An 18,178-nucleotide genomic window follows, 5' to 3' on the forward strand; every position below is an offset into this window, starting at 1 on the left:
TAGATACCGCCATTTCCCGAAACAATGATAGAGAACCACTTTATGCGCCTGGCCTTTGTAATCAAGTAGCCCATGTCCAACAAAAAAATCGATTGATTGGTGCCATCGTTGCCAGTAGTGATGTAACACGCTTGAAAACACGAAAAGGTGATTAAGCCTGTGAAAAGCGTTGGTAATTTGTAGTGCTCTGTCCTTGCATTCTTAAGCGCCTTCTGGTATTTCTATTCTAGGATGCGCCACGATCATTAGAGGTGAGAAACAATAAAGTTATTATGATGTGTTTCCTTTGAATTGTGGTAAAAATCGATGAGAATATTACCTATGTTGAAACATCGAGAACCCTCGAGAAGGTATAACCAACTGGAAGTTTTCCAAACTTCCTTTCGGGAATGCCAACTTCGTGGTGTTTTTGTTTTCTTTCTGAAAGTATCCGCGAAAACAAAGGAAATGACACTCATGCCATGTTTGTGCTAATGGTGCCATGAAGATGTCGTCTATAGATGCATAATATATCTAATAAACCAACTACAGGTTTTTCTTAAAGATGTTTGTATTTTGATTCATGATAGATCAAATGGTTATTATGATTCCATTGAATGTCGAAAAACTGAACCAGCTTACCGATATGAGAAAACCCAATAGCCAGACCTCGATTTTTTCTCGAGGTAAAACGAAATGAAGTTCTTTACGGTTTTTTTTTTGTTTTGTTTATTTATTGCTGCCCACCAAGACTCCACAATCAAGACGTTTTGAATTGTTGCTGTTGGTGTTTTGTTGCGTAAAACTGTCGACATCTTAATTGTCCATCCCTAAACCCCAAATAAACAATAATGATATTGGCTTTATAAGTTTGAAATCGTCTCTCGTCATGTGTTGATGTCTTTTTAAATATAGTTTTTCGTTTTACTTTCTTTAAACAATGATTCACATGCCGTCCACGAAATCGCGCTCACCGACGTTGATGCGATCCGTGGAAGCAGAAACGCTGAATCCCAACAAACTGGCATCCACTTTCTGCATCTTCTTCTTCGACTTCTTCGATTTAGACTATGTAGAAAAGAAACAAACAGATGGAAAGCAGATGATGAGAATTTATTGTTTTTAAAATATCATCATGATTATTTTTTTCGTTTTACTTTAACTTCATGGAAGTCAGACGATTGTCCCGGATTAATGGCCTTAGCCGGGATGCACATATTGTCCTCTTCGTATTGTTGGACATTCCTCTGCATCTGACGCCAACGGGAACGCTGGTCGAGGAATTGCTTCGCGAACTCTTTGGCGTCTTTGCCCTCGCCCAGATATAATCGGACATACTCCTGTACTTCAAAAGGAGATTCCACGTCCTATCACAGAAAGAATAGTAAAACAGTGGCCTTTATAATTGAAATGTAAAATTTACCTTGAGAAAGGCGACAAATGTGGGCACATCAATCTGCGCCTGGACTTTCTTCAGGTACTCGAAACACCACTGACTAAAGCTATCCTTCTTCTCAGTGGTGGCAGTTTGATTAAACAATTTACGAACCGCTTCTTCTTCTTTATTGTTGCGGTTCTTGGTATTCGACGTCGTCGACGCCGCCACTGTTTTGGAAACGGCCGCTTGTTTGGCCGCTTGTTGCGGCTGCTTTGTAGCGGCGGCCGAAGCAGACTTGGCGGCGCCACTAGCAGACTTGGCCGCCGTTTGTTGCTGTGCCGGTTTACTTGCGGCTTTAGCAGCGGAAGGTGTAGAAGTTGGTTCCTCCCAGAAACCAACAGTCAGACCGGCTTTCCAGTCGGCGTTCGTGCTGGTGGAATGATTGGTTTTGGCGGCAGTGGTAGTGGCTGTCGATTGGGGAGGTGGTGGGGGTTGGTGTTGGCCCACAACAGCAGCCGCCGTACGGCCAGAAGTCCACGCAGAATTACTATGGTGTGATGACCCCCAAGCGCTGGCTGCCGCAAGGTTTAGGTGCGCCATGTTCACCTGCTGGTTGGCCTTTTCTTTGGCTTCCTTCTCTTTTTGTTGCGCCAACTGAGCTGCTTCTTCCGCCTGGATCTCAGCCAGCGATTTGGCATTCGATGGACTGGGCGTATTCTGCTTGGCCCAGCGAAGCTTAATAGCCGCTTGCTGTTGTTGTTGCTGTAAAAGCGCGGCCGCTCGAGCCGTTTGTTCCACCTTCTGTGCTTGCGCAATAGCTCTCTCCTTAGCTTCCTTCTCTTCCTGCAACTTTTGAATCTCAGCCATGCTCAGTGATTCACCGGTGTGTTGTTGCTGTTGCTGTTGTTGTTGCTGTTGAGCCCAAGGTGCCATCATGGCCTGGGCAGCCTTGGCTTGAGCTTGAGCCTGGGCTTGTTGTTGAGCGGCTGCAGCAGCGGCAGCTTGTTGTTGTGCCGCCGCAGCTCTAGCCTGAGCCTGAGCCACAGCTTGCTGCTCCTGGAGCCTTTGTAAGGCCTCCTGTTGGCGGCGATGTTGTTCAGCCGCTTTTTCTTCCTCTTTTCGCATTCTTTCTTCCTCTCGTCGGATCCTTTCCTCTTCTACTTGTTGTTGTTTTATCTCCTCCTCTCTTTTACGTTTCTCTTCCTCGCGACGGCGTTTCTCCTCCGCTGCTTGCAGTTGTTGTTGTTGCGCCAGTTCTCTTCTCCGCATCTCTTCCGCTTGCTGCTGGCGTTCCGTTTCTCTTCGCATTTCTTCCATCCTAATCCTTTCCTCTTCTCTTTCCTGCACAAAAATTGGTTACACTGGTTAACTACACATTTTCCCTTTATAACATGATAGCTTAAATATACTTGAATTTCTAGTCTACGTCGACGTTCTTCCTCCTCCTCTTTCATCCGCTTTTCCTCCAATTCTCTACGGTGCATTTCCGCAGCCAATTGCTGTTGATGTTGCTGTTGCTCCATTTGCCGCTTAGCTTCTTCCACTTTGGCATTTTCGAGATCCCAAACTGATGTTATGGCCGGCTGGGACTCGCTGGGGCCAGTTTGGAACAGCGCTGAATGATTGTGCGCTGGCCAAGGAACACCGACACCCGGTGGCAGTCCATGAAAACCGGGTGCCACATGATTGCCCATGGCTGGATCGACGACACCTTGAGCCGCTGCGTGATTCGCGTTCCACTGAGCTTGTTGAATGAGACTTTGGATCGGATCCAGGACTACCTGGGATTCGTGAGGTTTATGGTTGTTCATGATGTTGCTAGTTGAAGGCTTCGAGATTGCGGCCGGAGGTGATTTTGATTGTCCCAACAATTGTTGGAGAAACACTTGAATGGGATCATGAGACTTCATCGAGTTGTTGGCAAGCGCTTGCTGTTCTAATACTGGCTGTGGCTGCTGCTGCTGATTGAGATGGCTGACTAAAGAATGCACTCCAACAGACTGTTGTTGTTCTTTACTGCGTTGAAGCTGAATCATTTCAGCCTGAAGTTTAGCTTGTGCTTCCATTTGAAGTCTCAGCTGCTGAAAGAGCGGATCACCCGGGATGGGATGAGGCATGTTGGCCATGTGCTGGTTAACCACTTGCTGTTGCTGGATAGGCGATAACGTGTTCCAGCCTTCCATCTGCGACAATTTCGCAATGATCGATTGCTGCCTAAGCATGTGCTGTTGCTGCATCATTTGCTGTTGGAACATCTGCTGCTGGATGAGCTGTTGTTGAATCATCTGCAGCTTTTCCTGCTCAGCCGCCATCGGATGTAAATCCGAGTTCTTCATGGGAGGGATGAGAGGTCCGGGCATGAAGGGCAGACGTCCCCACATCTTTGTCAGTTCTCCCAATTGAGCGTAACGCTCGTCACATGCGCGCCGAACACTCAGCGCCATTGTGAAGTAACCACTATTAAACCATTCCGTCATTTCAGCCGAAGTAAACGGACCCTGCACTTCACCCTGTGGATCTCTGTCTCGCAGCAAACGAGCACACGCACACAATAAGTATCGCCACGTTAAAGCAAAATCAAACAAAATAAAGAAATGAACCTGTAAAACCATTGGTCCATGCTCAAATTCAGCGGAGGGTTTGGCGGGCTGAGCGATGGTTTCGGCTGGTCTTCGTCTTCCACTAATTGAGCAACCAGCGTAGAAACGACGGATTGAGCGTGTTCCAAACCGTCCTCGTCCACACGAGTGGGTTGAGATGACAACGTAGACTCCGGACTAGGGCCACGCTGGACCGGAGGAGTTGAACTGCTGGTGGCCTGCTGCGCACCAGCTTGAACAGCAACGGCAGTAGGAACGGATTCATCCGAGACTTGCTGTTCTTGGACATTGTCTGAAGCCCTTGATGGGGAATCGGCCGTGACAGCCGTGCCACTGCCACCGCTATCTTCAGCTCCAGCAATTCCTTCATGTGAGGGGTCGACCCTCTTTCGAAGCACACGCCTTTTTTTGCCATCACCATCATCTTCGTCCGACCACCTTTCGTCGCGGAAAGCGCCGGAGGAGTCGAACGTTCCTCCGCCTTGTAAATCTTCCGCAGCCACCCTATACATCACAAAATGAATAAAAATAAAGCTAATCAAACGTTTTTGTGGATTATTTACCACTCGGGAAGTGAATCGTTCTCATCCCAACCTCGACGATTGGGGTGATGTCCACCTCTACCACCTCCCTTGCTATTAGAATAGTAGCCGGAACCACCCGTCGGACGACCTTCCTCGTCCCACGTACGATGAGCCTTTTCCGAACGTTCTCCAGTACCAACGCCGCTTCCAGCCACTCCGCCACTGCTGCCTTCTACCCATGGATCACGTTTCTCACCGACACCCGGTGGCTCACGCTCCCCACCTTCTCGGTCAGAACGCCAGCCAGCTCGACCTTCGTTGGGTTATGAGAGGAAAGGTATAAGAAATGGTGTCCAGCACGATATAAACCCGCAAGATTTCATACCCCAGCGTTCACCACGACCAGCCGTTCGCCAGCCATCTTCTTCTTCTTTGTTCTCGGCTCGCTCGCGTTCCTTCATGGCCTCACGAGACCGCCAATTATTGTCGCCGGCGGCAGGGCGTACAGCGCCAAACTCTTTGCGCGGACTAGTCGAGCCGTTCCACGTCTCTGATTCGGCTCCACCACCATTTCTCTCGGGTCGCTCAATCCAAACACGTTCAGAGGAACTCTGTATGCAAATTAAACAGAAGAAATAAAAATAAGAACTCGGTCATTTTCAGAGAAAAAGTGGTTTATGACCTGGGATCTCTCAAAATGGCGAGTAGTTCCTCTTCCGTAACCAGTTGATGGGCCTTCTCTACGATTCCCATGTTCTCCTGGGTCTCCTCCATCTTCATAACTTGTTCCACGATTATATGATCCAACTGCAGAACCGACACCACGGGCTCGTCCTCGACCGCGGTCTACGCTTCCACCGCCTCGACCTCGAGAAGCTCCGGCTCCCACCGCTGGACCACTGCCTCCAACTGGGGGACCCGCACTTCGACCCATTTGTTTTAGGACAACATCACTGTTAACTCCGCGCTGCCACATACGCTACCACGAAAAAGAAACGTTTAAATTAAGCAACAGGTTACACATAGCCAAAGCAAAAAAATGGCAAACGTATTTTCACTACTTACCATCTCTTCGTCAGACATTTGAATAAGTGCAAGGGGAGTTTGTGTCTTTTCAATGTAGAGTGGTGGGGCTGTGGCTAAGTCATCAGGGGCCTTCATCATTTTGTCATAGAGGGCTAGCATTTCTTCTCTCCCATACCGGTGTTGGGCCAGCTTGTATCGAGGTGCTCCAAGGCTGGGACTGGGTGGTGGGGATACTGCAGTGTCTCCGTGAGATAAAGCTCTGAGCCTGTAACATCACAAGAAAATCCACTCCAGTATAGCTATCACTGTCTTCTTCGTGCCATTTTTTTTTGCTTTGTTGTTGTTAAACATTTTACCATTCAGGTCCGAACTTTAGGGCAGTGTCACTCATCTTCAGGGGTTTAGCAGTGGTGGTACTGGGTTGAAAAAGAAAAGAGACCTGTCATTAGTGTCAGATCTAAGTAAAATCTTTGCATAGAATCATAATAATGACGCGTCGTATCACGACGATGAAGAGTTCCATTATGGAATCGCCAGAAACACGCTTTCTCCAACCAAAAGTTTAATGGCAATATCCCCATTTCAAGTTATGTCTGTTGCACTACCTCATTGTTTGCGTATGCGATTTTCGCTCTCGGACGAATCCAGAAATATATCAGAAGCGAGAATTAGATTTAATATTTTTTTCGGGTGGAGAGGGGGTTTATAGCAACCAACGCACTAGTACAGCGATTAGCTTCTCAAGATGTCGGATGAAAGGAAGGCGGAGCCATCGAAGGCTTTGTTGTCACTTTATTTTAAGTGTACTTTTTTATATTGTCGGTTTGAAGTAATGGTTTTTAAATTATTAAGATATTAGATATTGGTTAGTTGAATCATTTCTTCCGATTTATCAGTAACATTCATTGATAAAATAGCCTTAATCAAACGAAAGAAATACACGTTGGGATTGCATCGTCTGGTCTGCGCAAAACGTCAACAAAGGGATATTTTCTCTCAAGGCTATAAACGGAGAATCATTGTTCCATTTGTTTGCTGATCTTGCGCCTGTGTTTATATCATCACTTTAGCTGCGATCAGTGTATATCACACTTATTTCTTCCAAATGGATCCATCCGTTTTGACAACGTTGAAGATTTTGATTACGGGCGAAAGTGGTGTGGGTAAATCAAGGTCTGTCAAAATTTGTTATATTTGTGGTATTAAAAATCATCGTCTTAATTTGTGTTTTCTGTTCATCGTTAGTCTGTTACTACGGTTTACCGACGACACTTTCGACACCGAACAGGCAGCAACAATTGGGGTGGATTTCAAGGTCAAATTGATCAATGTTGATGGAAATAATGTGAAATTGGCAATATGGGTAATTAATATGCAAATACGAACACTAGTCATGATAATTATCACACAATTTGAATATTCAGGATACTGCAGGACAAGAGAGATTTCGAACATTAACACCATCCTATTACAGAAATGCTCAAGGGGCCATTTTGGTGTATGATGTGTGTAGCCGCCAATCTTTTTCCAGATTAGATGCTTGGTTTGATGAATTGGAGACATATGCCACCAACACAAACATTGTCAAAATGTTGATAGGCAACAAAATTGACAAGGTGAGATTTATGCAAATTATTCAATCAGGATGTGCCATTATATTAAAATTTTTCTAGGACCGAAGAGAAGTGAGCAGAGAAGAAGGTTTAAAGTTTGCAAAAAAGCATTCAATGCTGTTTATTGAAGCTAGTGCCAAAACTAAAGACGGTGTCCAAATGGCTTTTGAAGAGCTCGTTCAGAAGGTACAGTTACCAAAAATTCTTCCTTTTTTGTGTTCCTATTCTTATGCTTTAAAATTGTTTTAAACAACCAGATTATTCAAACGCCTGGTCTATGGGAAGTTGATGCTACCTCTCAAAGAGGTTTATCCCTCTCCGACAGAACTCAAGCTGGCCAGCCTTGGTCATGTTCTGGCTATTGCAGTATGGTATGAAAAGTGAATGGGAGAAACTTAAACGTCTTTCGTAATGCGAGCGATTTGTGAGGTTTTGCCACGATATTTCGATACGTTTTTATTGCGCCTTTGTCCAATAATGGACCAATATTAATGGTTAAAACCAATCTTTTGGCGTTATGCTTTATCGCTAGTTTTTTTTCCAGTCAACTAAAAAATGTTCTCGTTAGGAATCGGTTTGCCGATATTGTTGCGAAAATTCGTCTCAAATTTAATACATACAATATTTCAACGTTCTCACGATCTCCACCTTACACAATACGTACCGTTTTGGAATGATCTAGTTGTTTGTCAAGCGTCACTGAGAATACCCACTCGTATTATTTCGAAAGTGTAATAACCGGTAATATTAAATAAATTGCGTAGTAGGATGTGAAACAGGACCCAAAAAAAAAAAAAAAATAAAAAACGCGCCATACCCTAGGGCACATGTACCGATTAGACTCGTTTGTACATATCAGAAAATTGTATAATTTTTTCGATGCAATCATTCCATTCAACTTATCAGCTTCCGTCTAGACGTCAGTCTGGATTAGATATTTTGGTTTTATTTGGATTTCCCTGACGTTTTTGAACTCGTGGCACGCGGGATGTACCTGAAATAGTAGGCAAACTTAAACGGCTATCGGTTATAGCCCCGGGAGATTAGGAGAACGCGTGGCGTGATCGTGACATACGTCATTTATCGCTGCCTTTAAATGTTAGTATTTTCCGTTTTTTTTAACGACATGTAGGGAAGACGACGCCACTTGTTGCTGATTGCACAAGTATCATCGTCTAGACAAATCACGTGATGTAACGCAAGATTAACTCGACAATGAAACGATAATTTACAAAGAACAATGAGATCGCAAAACGAAGTGCAAAATGAAATAATGGAGTTTAAAACAAATCGAATTTGATGAAGCGAATGAAAAATTCGAAGCGTCGGAGACAACGCCAAGAGACGAATATTAAAAGGCTAGTAACGGTGGCAAGGATGAAGTAGACGTCGATCAGTGATCGCTGAAAACGATTGAGGTCTCGTGAGCCCAACTGGAGGTGCTTAGCACCTTTGTGACGAGCAATATACTCGGTCCAGTACAATCCGCGTTCCAGCGGAGTTTCAGGCTGGTCACGCAACAAACTCTGGCGTCGTTTGACATTTGATAGATACGTGTCTTTGTAAATCAACTGCCGGATTGCGCGATGTAGCCGCTTCTCTTCGATCTGATTCCAACGCAGTTGAAGGGCGTACCCGTCACGCACTGCCTTGTCCATATTGAGCAACTGATCGCTTATGAAAGGTAGGCCGAGAACGGGAACACCGTGGTAGATTGCCTCTTGGGTGCTGAGTAGGCCCCCGTGAGTGAGGAAAAGTCGGCATTTCTCATGGCCTACCGATTTCCATTCATCGTTATTTCGATATAGGTTAGTTTCGTAGGACGTTAGTTTAATACATACCTAAGAGATCCTGCTGAGGAAGCCAGTCGAGTAATAAAATATTGTCGGATAAATTGGCCGGCTTGTTGATTCCCCTCCACTGCCAGACGACCCGCTGGGGTAATCGGGAAAATACCCGAATAAAGACGTCCAACATTTGACGAGGCATTTCATCCATGGGGATGATAGAACCGACTCCGAATAGAATGAAGCCATCATTACCGGAAGCGGAGACAAACTCTTCAATGTAAGGAGCAAGAGGTTTAGCAGGTCGGCAGTGAATTCCACCCAGCTCGACCACACCTGGTGGATATGCTCGAGGATAACTGAAGGCGGGATGAGTATTAGCGAAGGCGGCGCTGACGTTGGCCTTCATTTCGATCAAGGATGGTGCTCCAGGAAAATATTTCTCTATGGTCGGTTGAATGCGTGGAAAGATGAACGTGTCTTGGAAGAAGTTGAGCAGATGAGTGATAACCGTATTGATTATTCGCTGCGCCAAATTCATTTTGTCCGTCATGGCCATCAGGAAAAAAGGGACATACTCCTTAAAAATAAAAAAAAAAAAAAAAAAAAAACAAATTGCATAAGTACAAATTTAGAAAAATGAAGGACATCGATGGGTCTGATCGCATTTCTGGTTTTTTTTAGTGCCTCACCGTGTGCTCAGAATCGCCCAGCAGGTACGCAGAATCTGTCATCAGAACATTCGGGCTGGACAAGATGAAAGGACAACGGAAATGCCAAGCCAGCGGGTAACCGGCGTACGAGACGACTTGAGACAAGAGGACTAAATCGAATTGGCCGTGACGTAATACTGATTGGACGCCTGCATCAGTGTAAGTGTACTCGAGGACCTTGTCTATTTGACTCGATAAATGGCGAAAGATTTTCAATTGGGAGCGGATGGAATGCTGGGCGGCTAATTCGAAAAAATTCTGCTCGGCGCTTTCCGGATCGAGCATCGAATAATTCAAGTTGGGAACAACTACTTCGTCCAGGTTGTACATCATTTTGTGGTATCGAAGGTCAGTCGATTCTTGGTTGGTGATGAAGGTCACGCTATGGTTCCTCCTAACAATAAATAAAAAATCCATTAGTTATTCGCGTGTTATCAACGTCCTTAAATCTTACTCTAATAAGCCTTGAACAAGAGGGATGAGAGTGGCTTTATGACTATGGGATCCGAATGGCATGAAGACCAGGATGTTGTGGCTGCTAGCCAGGCCCAGCAAGAGAAGAAAAGAGAGAGCTATCGAAGACGACATTTTCATAAATGGACTTGGGAAACGTGCGCTGTTCGACCCTCATCAAGTTTGGTATTTATATAGCAAGAGCCTTATCTTTGGTTGGGCCTACACAGACAAGAAAAAAATGCTCACCCGTTGCTGCGGAACGACACGTATTATGGAGGGGGAGGGAGGAGGTATTTCTCGTCTTTCGATATTTTTTGTTTAGTCATATTGCTTGTTGTAGGGCCTTGGCAATAAACGTGGCGACATGACACCACCCACTTTGTTCAATAGACATATTGCTTATTTATTCTTTGTCTCTGTCTGGAAATTTTTATGGGTAAAACCGAATCGAGACAGGGCGCTGATAGTGACTCAGACATCAGCTCTAGTTTTACCTACTGGACGTGCTCGTTTTTCGTTTGTTTTCATTTGTTGGTGCTGTCAAAAATAGTTATGGTTAATGCGATCTGTAGGGAGATGAGAGATAATCGCAGGATACCAACTCGAATTAGAAAGGGCGTTTTTTTTTTGGGGCCACTCTCTCCAAGGCCAAAAACGTATTACGGATAATACGATGCGACCACCATCCACGCGTAATACGCACGTACGCGTCCTAATGTCCTTGTTGTTACAATCGAAAAAATGAAAATCGTCCTCCACCCTTCTGCCAGGTCCTAAAATTCCCTTGGCTAGGAAGCAAAAGTAATCCATTAAGTAGCTTTTTGTTACCTTCTCGTAGTTATGATTTCCTCGACCTTTCTCCATCCACGAAAGACTTACGAAAAGCACTAGGAATTGGCCTTTCTCTTCAATGCCTCATTGCGCAACAACGTCCCCTAAACGACACCGAAATATATTTACACCAAACTGTTAAAGCAATACACAAAATATACTCGTTCACCTTCGTACGAGAAGAGACCAATTAAAAACCAGTTTTCGATATAACAAGAAATGCTAATTCCAGGAGCTCATGTTGACATCTATTTGAAAAAAAAAAAGAAGAAGATGGAACATGTAAAACAAAAAGGAACAATAAAAAAAAGGCAAATGCTAGAAGGTTCTTTGAAACCACCCTTCACTGTAACTCGAAGGTTGGTAAAGATTTGAATCTAGTTAACCCATTGGCTAAAACCCACCCGTTCTATAAAAAAGGAAAGAAAAAAGGGAGGCACATTTTTCCGTATGCCCAGGGATGAGATGGTCAGGTATACCAATGCGCCTCTAGCCTCTCCCAGATCCATCCAGCCTATTGGTTCTTCACCCTCTAAGGGAATACTCGCTACACCTACAAATATTTTAGGCTTTCCGATATCGTCTGAGAACCATCCAGAGGTTTTCTATTCATCCACAGTCCATTGCCAGACGACTGCCTTCTTTTTGTGAGCGCAAAACGTACTTCAAAAAAAAAAAAAACGTTTGAACGGGCCTTCGTGCAAATCACGTGTCCTACATAATCCGGATATCACGTAATAGCTTCTAGCTAAGGTAAGTTTGGCTTACTGCCGGTCTACCACATTTCAAGTAACCTGCGGTAAGGGCGTGAGTTCAATCCTTTTATGCACCCGTTCTCAAGGATCTAATTTAACCGCATCTGCTTAGCACCAGTTCCTCAATTTAGCCAGCCCTCCTCTATCTAGTTTCCTACTTCAATGTCCTTCTCTATAAGCAACAGATTCCCCAACTAGTTTATAAATTGAGCAGAGACAATGGAAATGCAGCGTGTTGCTAACGAGAAACCGCGCGTCTAACACTGTTGTTGCTGGCCTTTAGTAGTGACACAGATCCTCCATAAAAGGTGTGTTCAATCCCTATTCCACCCTACATTGTCTTCCATTTTAAGGTGATCCTGTTGCCATGTGCTTCTCTAGTTAGCAACAGGTTGCAATTCAATCGAAATTGAATGCCAATTAGATTTCAAGTCATGACGTGTGTGTCAGATAACCTCAATTACAATCGCAGTTTTTCTTTCTTTTCGTTCGTTGTGTCGCAACTAAGCGTGCCGATCTCCCCTTGTGTTTTGATTTCCGTCAGGGGTTCTTGACAGAATGACCCACTCTCACCCCGACGTTCAGTTATATTTACAATCCGACGTAGATACGAGCTTACGCGATAGCACATAAGTAGTGCCAAGGGCGCAACGCAGACAATCTCTGAATCTGACGAGAGACTCTGGAAGTTTTCCCGATCTTAAATATTGACTTTCGTGTCTTAATCAGGCCCAGATTACTCTCGATAACAACTATACAGGCCCGTGGCTAGCATAGGGTCGCAGCGTTCGAATTGACGTAGAAGGGTCATTGAGTGCGAGTCAGCAATGTTTTTTCTTAAGACATAAAAATTTTTAAAAAATGTTAACTTACCCCAATTTTAGGATTAGTCCGTCATGGGTAGCTGCAAGAAGTTCTTTGAGTCTCACATACGTCAGTACTTGAAGACTATTGTTGTCGTATTATTTCCACTTCTCCTCCTACCGTTGGCCTTCCATGGAGCGGTAAGCATCTTTTGCATACCTACGAAAAGATTTTTCATAACAGAATTCTATTAATTGACAGGAAGCACGAGCTGGTTATTGTGTCCTACTGATGACCATTTACTGGCTCACATCAGCGCTGCCTGTGGCAGTTACTAGTCTTTTACCTATTGTTCTCTTCCCATTGCTGGACATCTTGAGCACATCTGAAGTTTGCGCTCTCTATATTAAGGAGTCCAATATTGTTTTCTTCGGCGGCGTAGTGTTGGCACTAGGCGTCGAACGATCCAATCTGCACAGAAGAATAGCCTTGCGAGTCATCCTTACATTTGGCACGAATCCACGATGGTACAAGCCATTACTAGAAAGCCTTTTGTACCTGCGGGCGTTAACTTTAGGAATCTCTAAAACAGGTTGATGTTGGGCTTCATGATTGTCAGCATGCTGCTGTCTCTATGGATATCCAATTCTGGAGTGACGGCAATGCTGATTCCCATCGTGGACGCCGTAGTCGATGAGCTGTTTCAAGTAAGGATTGTATTCTCAAACCGTCTATGACATTGACTAGAAACTATATCCATTTGTATGCTTACCAATTTAAGGATTCCAAGGATGTCGAGTTGGGAATGAACTACATGACGTCACATTCCGGCCATTCACCTGTCGCTGTCGTACACGAGAAGGAATTGCCCTCGGAGAGGAGGTGATTTTTCTTTCTTTTTCAATTAAAGTCGCACATAATACGAATTTTGGTTATGTAGCAATGGTCTCAATAGCATCAAGCGGCGGATGAAGGTTCCATTTTTCATATCCATCAGTTACGCTGCAAGCATTGGCGGAACAGGAACACTGATTGGCTCGGGGGCACCTCTAGCTCTCAAAGGAATTCTAGAAGAGTAAGACCAATAAAATTTTGACAGCACAAACAAAAAAAAAAAGGAACGTGCCATAATAGTAATGAATTACCACAGGTTATACGGGTCTGAAACCGGATTGAGTTTTGCCACTTGGATGGCCATTGGCGTACCTGTCGCATTCTTCACCACCTTCTTCGCCTGGCTCTGGCTTCAGCTTCTCTTTATGGAGAATTTCAAGTAAGTCAATCCATGAAAAACCTGCTTAGCAGAATATTGAATTAAAGGCGTTTCAACTTGTGCTCAGGTCAAGTCAAAACGAGGACAGTGGCATGCGGAACAAAACTGAAATCAAATCCTCCATTAGAAATCAATACAGAGAGCTCGGACCCATAACCTTCTACGAGAAATCAATCATGTTTCTTTTCGGGCTGCTAATCATATTGTGGGTCTCGAAGGATCCTCAGTTTATGCCCGGTTGGGAAGACCTGTTCCCGATTGAGTAAGTCCACTCTGCAATCTCTTTTCTTTTTACACGTAAGTAACGAACAATGGCACATGTTTGTACAGGCATAAGATTGGAGACGCCACAGTAGCCATTGCTATTGTTCTTCTCGCCTTCGTACTTCCATCTAAACCAAATTTTTGGTGTTTCACTCGTCCTGGCAAAGGTGAATATAATGTCATTCTATACTTTAGCTAATTGCCATCAAGACATTACCGGCCTGTTGTAACTATCTAGAACCAAACTCGAGTCCAGCTTTACTCGAATGGAGTTACGTTCAGCAAAGATTTCCATGGAGTGTTCTTCTTCTGTTGGGTGGAGGCTACGCAATCAGCGACGCTTCTAAAGTCTCTGGATTGTCTATTTTGCTTGCTCATCGTCTATCTGCTTTAGCTGCCTTGCCTTCTTTTGCTGTCATGTTTCTCCTATGTCTACTCGCTTCAGCCATGACCGAAATAGCCTCGAACGCAGCCGTAGCCTCCATCTTGCTTCCCATCGTGGCACAAATTGTACGAACTTTGCTCACACTTATACGAAGCACATATATAACTATAACAATTATTTCTCTTACAAGGGTGAGGTGACCAATATGAACCCACTTTACCTGATGATTCCAGTCACTATCAGTTGCTGTCACACATTCATGTTACCTATTGGGTCGCCGAGCAACGCCATGGTTTTTTCAGCTGGCAAGATGAAACCTGCCGAAATGGTATATTTTTTAAGCCTCTGTTGACTAAACTTGTTCTCTTTAATGACTACGTTGTTCATACTTTCAGATTAAAGCTGGAGTAGTTATGAACATCATCAGCATCTTTGTTTTGTGCATCGTTATGGAGACTGTAGGAGACGCCGTGTTTGACCTACACGCTCCAGAGTTACCCTTTTGGACTGACGGGGCGCGCACCCAAGCCATTATGATGCGGCCATCTTGAAAACAGCAAAGATTATAGATGGAGCGTTGTTTAAAATTATTTCCGTCCAGTTCACAAGCCCTAAGTTGCCGAATCTCTATTCCTGTATAGTTAACGAATTTCTACATGAAGTGATTGTATCATATATTTTCATATCTGACCCAATGTGATAGCGAAGTTATGAAGCCATCCTTCGGAATACTTCCAAAAACCAGTTTTTTTTTGCAAGTGTTTGATTTTTCCTTTTGATGTTCAAAAGCCTTATGGGAATCTGAAAAAGAAAATGGTTTAGTAAATCTTATTTTGTTTTTTGTTTTTTTTATCACCGTCTATAATTAAATTAAAAATATGATTTTGACAGATATGGTGCATATGCCTAATTTGGCAACACCGTCGCAGACTACACGGTGAAAATTAACTAGGCAATAGAAGAACTTCCATGAGCTGAATCACTTTGACAGTTGGGATCCTCAAATTCTATTTGTTTTGACTCTGCTTAAGTATTGGTCTAGTAATTACAGTGTGGAGAAATTTTCCTCTCTTTCGATTAAAATATGGAAAAGCAGTCTAAACATTGGGAAGGTAAAATAAGTTTGTACTCACGAATCTTTTCGCCGGCCGTCTCCATGTAGCATTTACCATTTTATCTTTAATTTCCAGATGTCCGTGACTTGTTCAGAAGCTGGAGGGAAGAGAACTGTCGGCAGAGTGAAGACGTAGTCGATCTATGGAAAGAGGTATTGGCAAATCACTTTAGTAAACTAGGTGATGAAGGTTGGCTTGTTTTGGAGCAAGTCTTTATTGCAGCACTGGACTGCCACAGTATGGAAGTAGCAAACTTTTGTCTTTCAAAGTTGAATCAAGAGTTTCCTGATAGCATGAGGGTTAAAAGGCTCAAAGCAATGAAATATGAAGCTTTAGAAAGGTACAAATGTTTACATAATATCAAGATTTCATCTCCTTCATCAATATTTTTTCGTCAGGTATGAGGATGCTTTGGATATCCTCGAGCTAATCATTAAGAAAGATGAAACTAATGCTGCCCCACGTAAACGCAAAGTTACAATCTACAAGTCCCAGGGAATGATAATCGAGGCCATAAAAGAATTGACCGATTACCTTAGAATGTAGGTTATCTTAATCTGATTCTTTAGGGAAAAAAGTGAATTTATAAAGTTTTTTTTTTTTTTTTTTTTTTACCTAGCTTCATGGCTGACCAGGAGGCATGGATGGAATTGTCTGATCTTTACATCAGCCAACAGGAATGGAACAAAGCTGCATTTTGTGTTGAGGAATTGATACTACACAGTCCTTTCAACCATTTGTACCTTCAAAGATATGCAGAAATCAAGTATACTCAGGTATTATTACATAGCTTTTTTTGCTGGATATACCTTTTCTTAAGTATCCATTTTTGTAATAGGGAGGTTATGAAAATTTAGAAGTTGCTAGATCTTATTACGCCCAAGCTGCCAAATTAAATCCAAACAATGTTCGAGCACTTTACGGTCTCTTGCTTGTAAGTATTTAACAACAATTTGTGATATGAATTAGTTACTGACCTTCATTACCATTTAGACCTCTGTTCATATGGCATCCAACTCAAAATGCCCTTCTCAAAAGAAGAAAGAAAGCATCAAATTGAGTGAATGGGCGACGAATCAATTGTCTCAACTTCAAAGTTCGAACGACAGCAAACTATTTTCATCCCAGATTCTTGAAGGCATGGGCAACCTGCAGATTGGCAATGATTCAAAAAATTAACCTAAAAAAAAATAATCTGTTTAGCAAAATTGGTCCAAGAATTTCACTTGGGATTGTTTTTTTAGCCGTGTCCCTCCATTTTTGGTTTTCTTGTGTTCCGAGTCAACTCGCTTGTCCCTAATTGGTTAAAATATATTTTAGATAGAAGTTTTCACCATTGAAAATGCACCCGGCTGTATGGAATATTCGTCCAAGAAAGCATCCAAGTTCTCAACAATTTTCGTCACGCACCATTTCGCTTTCATCGTCATTGTTTTTCAGAGAAAACGGATTCCCTTTTGAGGTGAAGGTTAGCGGTGGTAGGGCCTGCCTACCTCAGTTTGAATTACGTCTGTCTCAATCTCTACGTAACAACGCCCTTGATTTTAAAAATTCCGGACACGAGGTGTGAAGTGAAACTGATCAATCATGGCGAAACCGAAGTTCACCTTGCATCACGGGGGGATTTCCGCACATTCCAGAGGGCAAACACTCTTCATTGTGTTCGGTCATCGAACGACCGGAAACCCACCGGGCCCTAAGACGGCCAAAGAAAAAGAGATTTGCATGAATAAGAATAGTCAAGGCTGTGGGCGACCTTGATGACGAAGCATAAAAAGGAAATACGCAACGGGCGTGAGCTGGGCGGTTTTACTTCATCGGGACCACAATGGACGGAAGGAGAGGCGGGCTAACAGGATGCATCTGCACGGGCTAGCGCGTTAAATCAGCAGAACGTCAAGACACGAATCTTCAGTTGTTTGCACGCAGTGGGATACGTCAGAGTTCTTCTGAAATTGTCTTTTTGTTTCAGTTGTTCTACTGAAACAACGGGCTAACGGAGTTCTTTTGCCGGAATCGTTTAAGCGAAACGTTTTTCAACGTTTGAAATCAGTGCAAGTTGACTAACGTACAGCAGTTTGATCCATCATTGTTGCAAAAATGCTGAAAGAGTGCAGTTTACTGTTTGTTTGGTGGACGACATTAGCGCTGACAGCTACCCTACAGCCGCTTCCCAGCCACGTAGCGACGGGCGATTGCCGATCCAGTGAAGACTGTGGGCCGTCCAGTTGCTGCCTACTCGGTAATCACTGTTTGCTTACACTCTAAACTAAATTAGCAATTAATTAAAAAAAAATAATAATAAAATAGGGATGATGCGGTACAGTACGCCTTGGTGCGCCCCATTACTGAAATTGGGCGACGAATGCCGACCGTCCAGCCATCAGATAATAAATAGAACATTGTCTTACCCAGGAGGCCTTGAAATCTTCCTTAAAGATGCTCATCAGGTTTGAATTTCATTGACATGTTGCCAATTAGAAACCAACCAAAAATTTCTCTTTTTTTAAAACCAAGGTTTTGTGTCCGTGTGACGCCAATGAAGGACTCGTTTGCAGCCCACTCAAAGGGACGTGCGTCTACGATGTCGTCAATGATATTCCTCCACTCTAAGACTATTAACCTGATTCGTTTTTGTTGGATGTCTCTTCGAATTCTTTCACGTTGTTCCGCCT

At 43.6% G+C, this 18,178-nt stretch overlaps 3 protein-coding genes and 1 pseudogene across 8 annotated transcripts; 2 read left to right on the forward strand and 2 right to left on the reverse strand.

Annotated features, from left to right (window-relative positions):
- Positions 1–691: 691 nt before the first annotated feature.
- LOC130699970 (GRB10-interacting GYF protein 2-like) lies at positions 692–6,192 on the reverse strand. 5 transcript variants are annotated; one of them, XM_059496153.1, is made up of 12 exons: positions 6,113–6,192; positions 5,864–5,923; positions 5,547–5,772; positions 5,164–5,460; positions 4,867–5,092; positions 4,521–4,794; positions 3,958–4,461; positions 2,767–3,877; positions 1,403–2,698; positions 1,137–1,346; positions 954–1,047; positions 692–809 (listed from the first exon to the last, which is right to left on the reverse strand). In XM_059496153.1, the coding sequence occupies exons 1-12, from the start codon at positions 6,115–6,117 to the stop codon at positions 796–798; spliced, it is 4,317 nt and encodes a 1,438-aa protein (XP_059352136.1). In that variant the 5' UTR covers positions 6,118–6,192; the 3' UTR covers positions 692–795. The 5 variants fall into 5 exon arrangements, with proteins under 5 accessions (XP_059352136.1, XP_059352137.1, XP_057377999.1 ...); XM_059496154.1 differs by having other exon boundaries at positions 692–814; XM_057522016.2 differs by having other exon boundaries at positions 908–1,047.
- A 286-nt stretch (positions 6,193–6,478) lies between these two features.
- LOC130699979 (ras-related protein Rab-18-like) lies at positions 6,479–7,754 on the forward strand. The gene is made up of 5 exons (XM_057522032.2): positions 6,479–6,680; positions 6,753–6,870; positions 6,932–7,123; positions 7,181–7,306; positions 7,378–7,754. The coding sequence occupies exons 1-5, from the start codon at positions 6,613–6,615 to the stop codon at positions 7,495–7,497; spliced, it is 624 nt and encodes a 207-aa protein (XP_057378015.1). The 5' UTR covers positions 6,479–6,612; the 3' UTR covers positions 7,498–7,754.
- Positions 7,755–8,199: 445 nt separating this feature from the next.
- On the reverse strand, positions 8,200–10,598 carry LOC130699975 (UDP-glucuronosyltransferase 2B14-like). Of its 2 annotated transcripts, none has more exons than XM_057522025.2 (4): positions 10,455–10,598; positions 9,600–10,014; positions 8,962–9,487; positions 8,200–8,894 (listed from the first exon to the last, which is right to left on the reverse strand). In XM_057522025.2, the coding sequence occupies exons 2-4, from the start codon at positions 9,951–9,953 to the stop codon at positions 8,401–8,403; spliced, it is 1,374 nt and encodes a 457-aa protein (XP_057378008.1). In that variant the 5' UTR covers positions 9,954–10,014; positions 10,455–10,598; the 3' UTR covers positions 8,200–8,400. The 2 variants fall into 2 exon arrangements, with proteins under 2 accessions (XP_057378008.1, XP_057378007.1); XM_057522024.2 differs by lacking the exon at positions 10,455–10,598 and adding an exon at positions 10,075–10,232.
- A 1,312-nt stretch (positions 10,599–11,910) lies between these two features.
- Positions 11,911–18,166, forward strand: LOC130699965 (Na(+)/citrate cotransporter-like; annotated as a pseudogene).
- Positions 18,167–18,178: the final 12 nt, after the last annotated feature.

This window comes from Daphnia carinata, chromosome 7 (assembly GCF_022539665.2).
Source record: "Daphnia carinata strain CSIRO-1 chromosome 7, CSIRO_AGI_Dcar_HiC_V3, whole genome shotgun sequence".
NCBI classification, from domain to species: Eukaryota; Metazoa; Arthropoda; class Branchiopoda; order Diplostraca; family Daphniidae; genus Daphnia; species Daphnia carinata.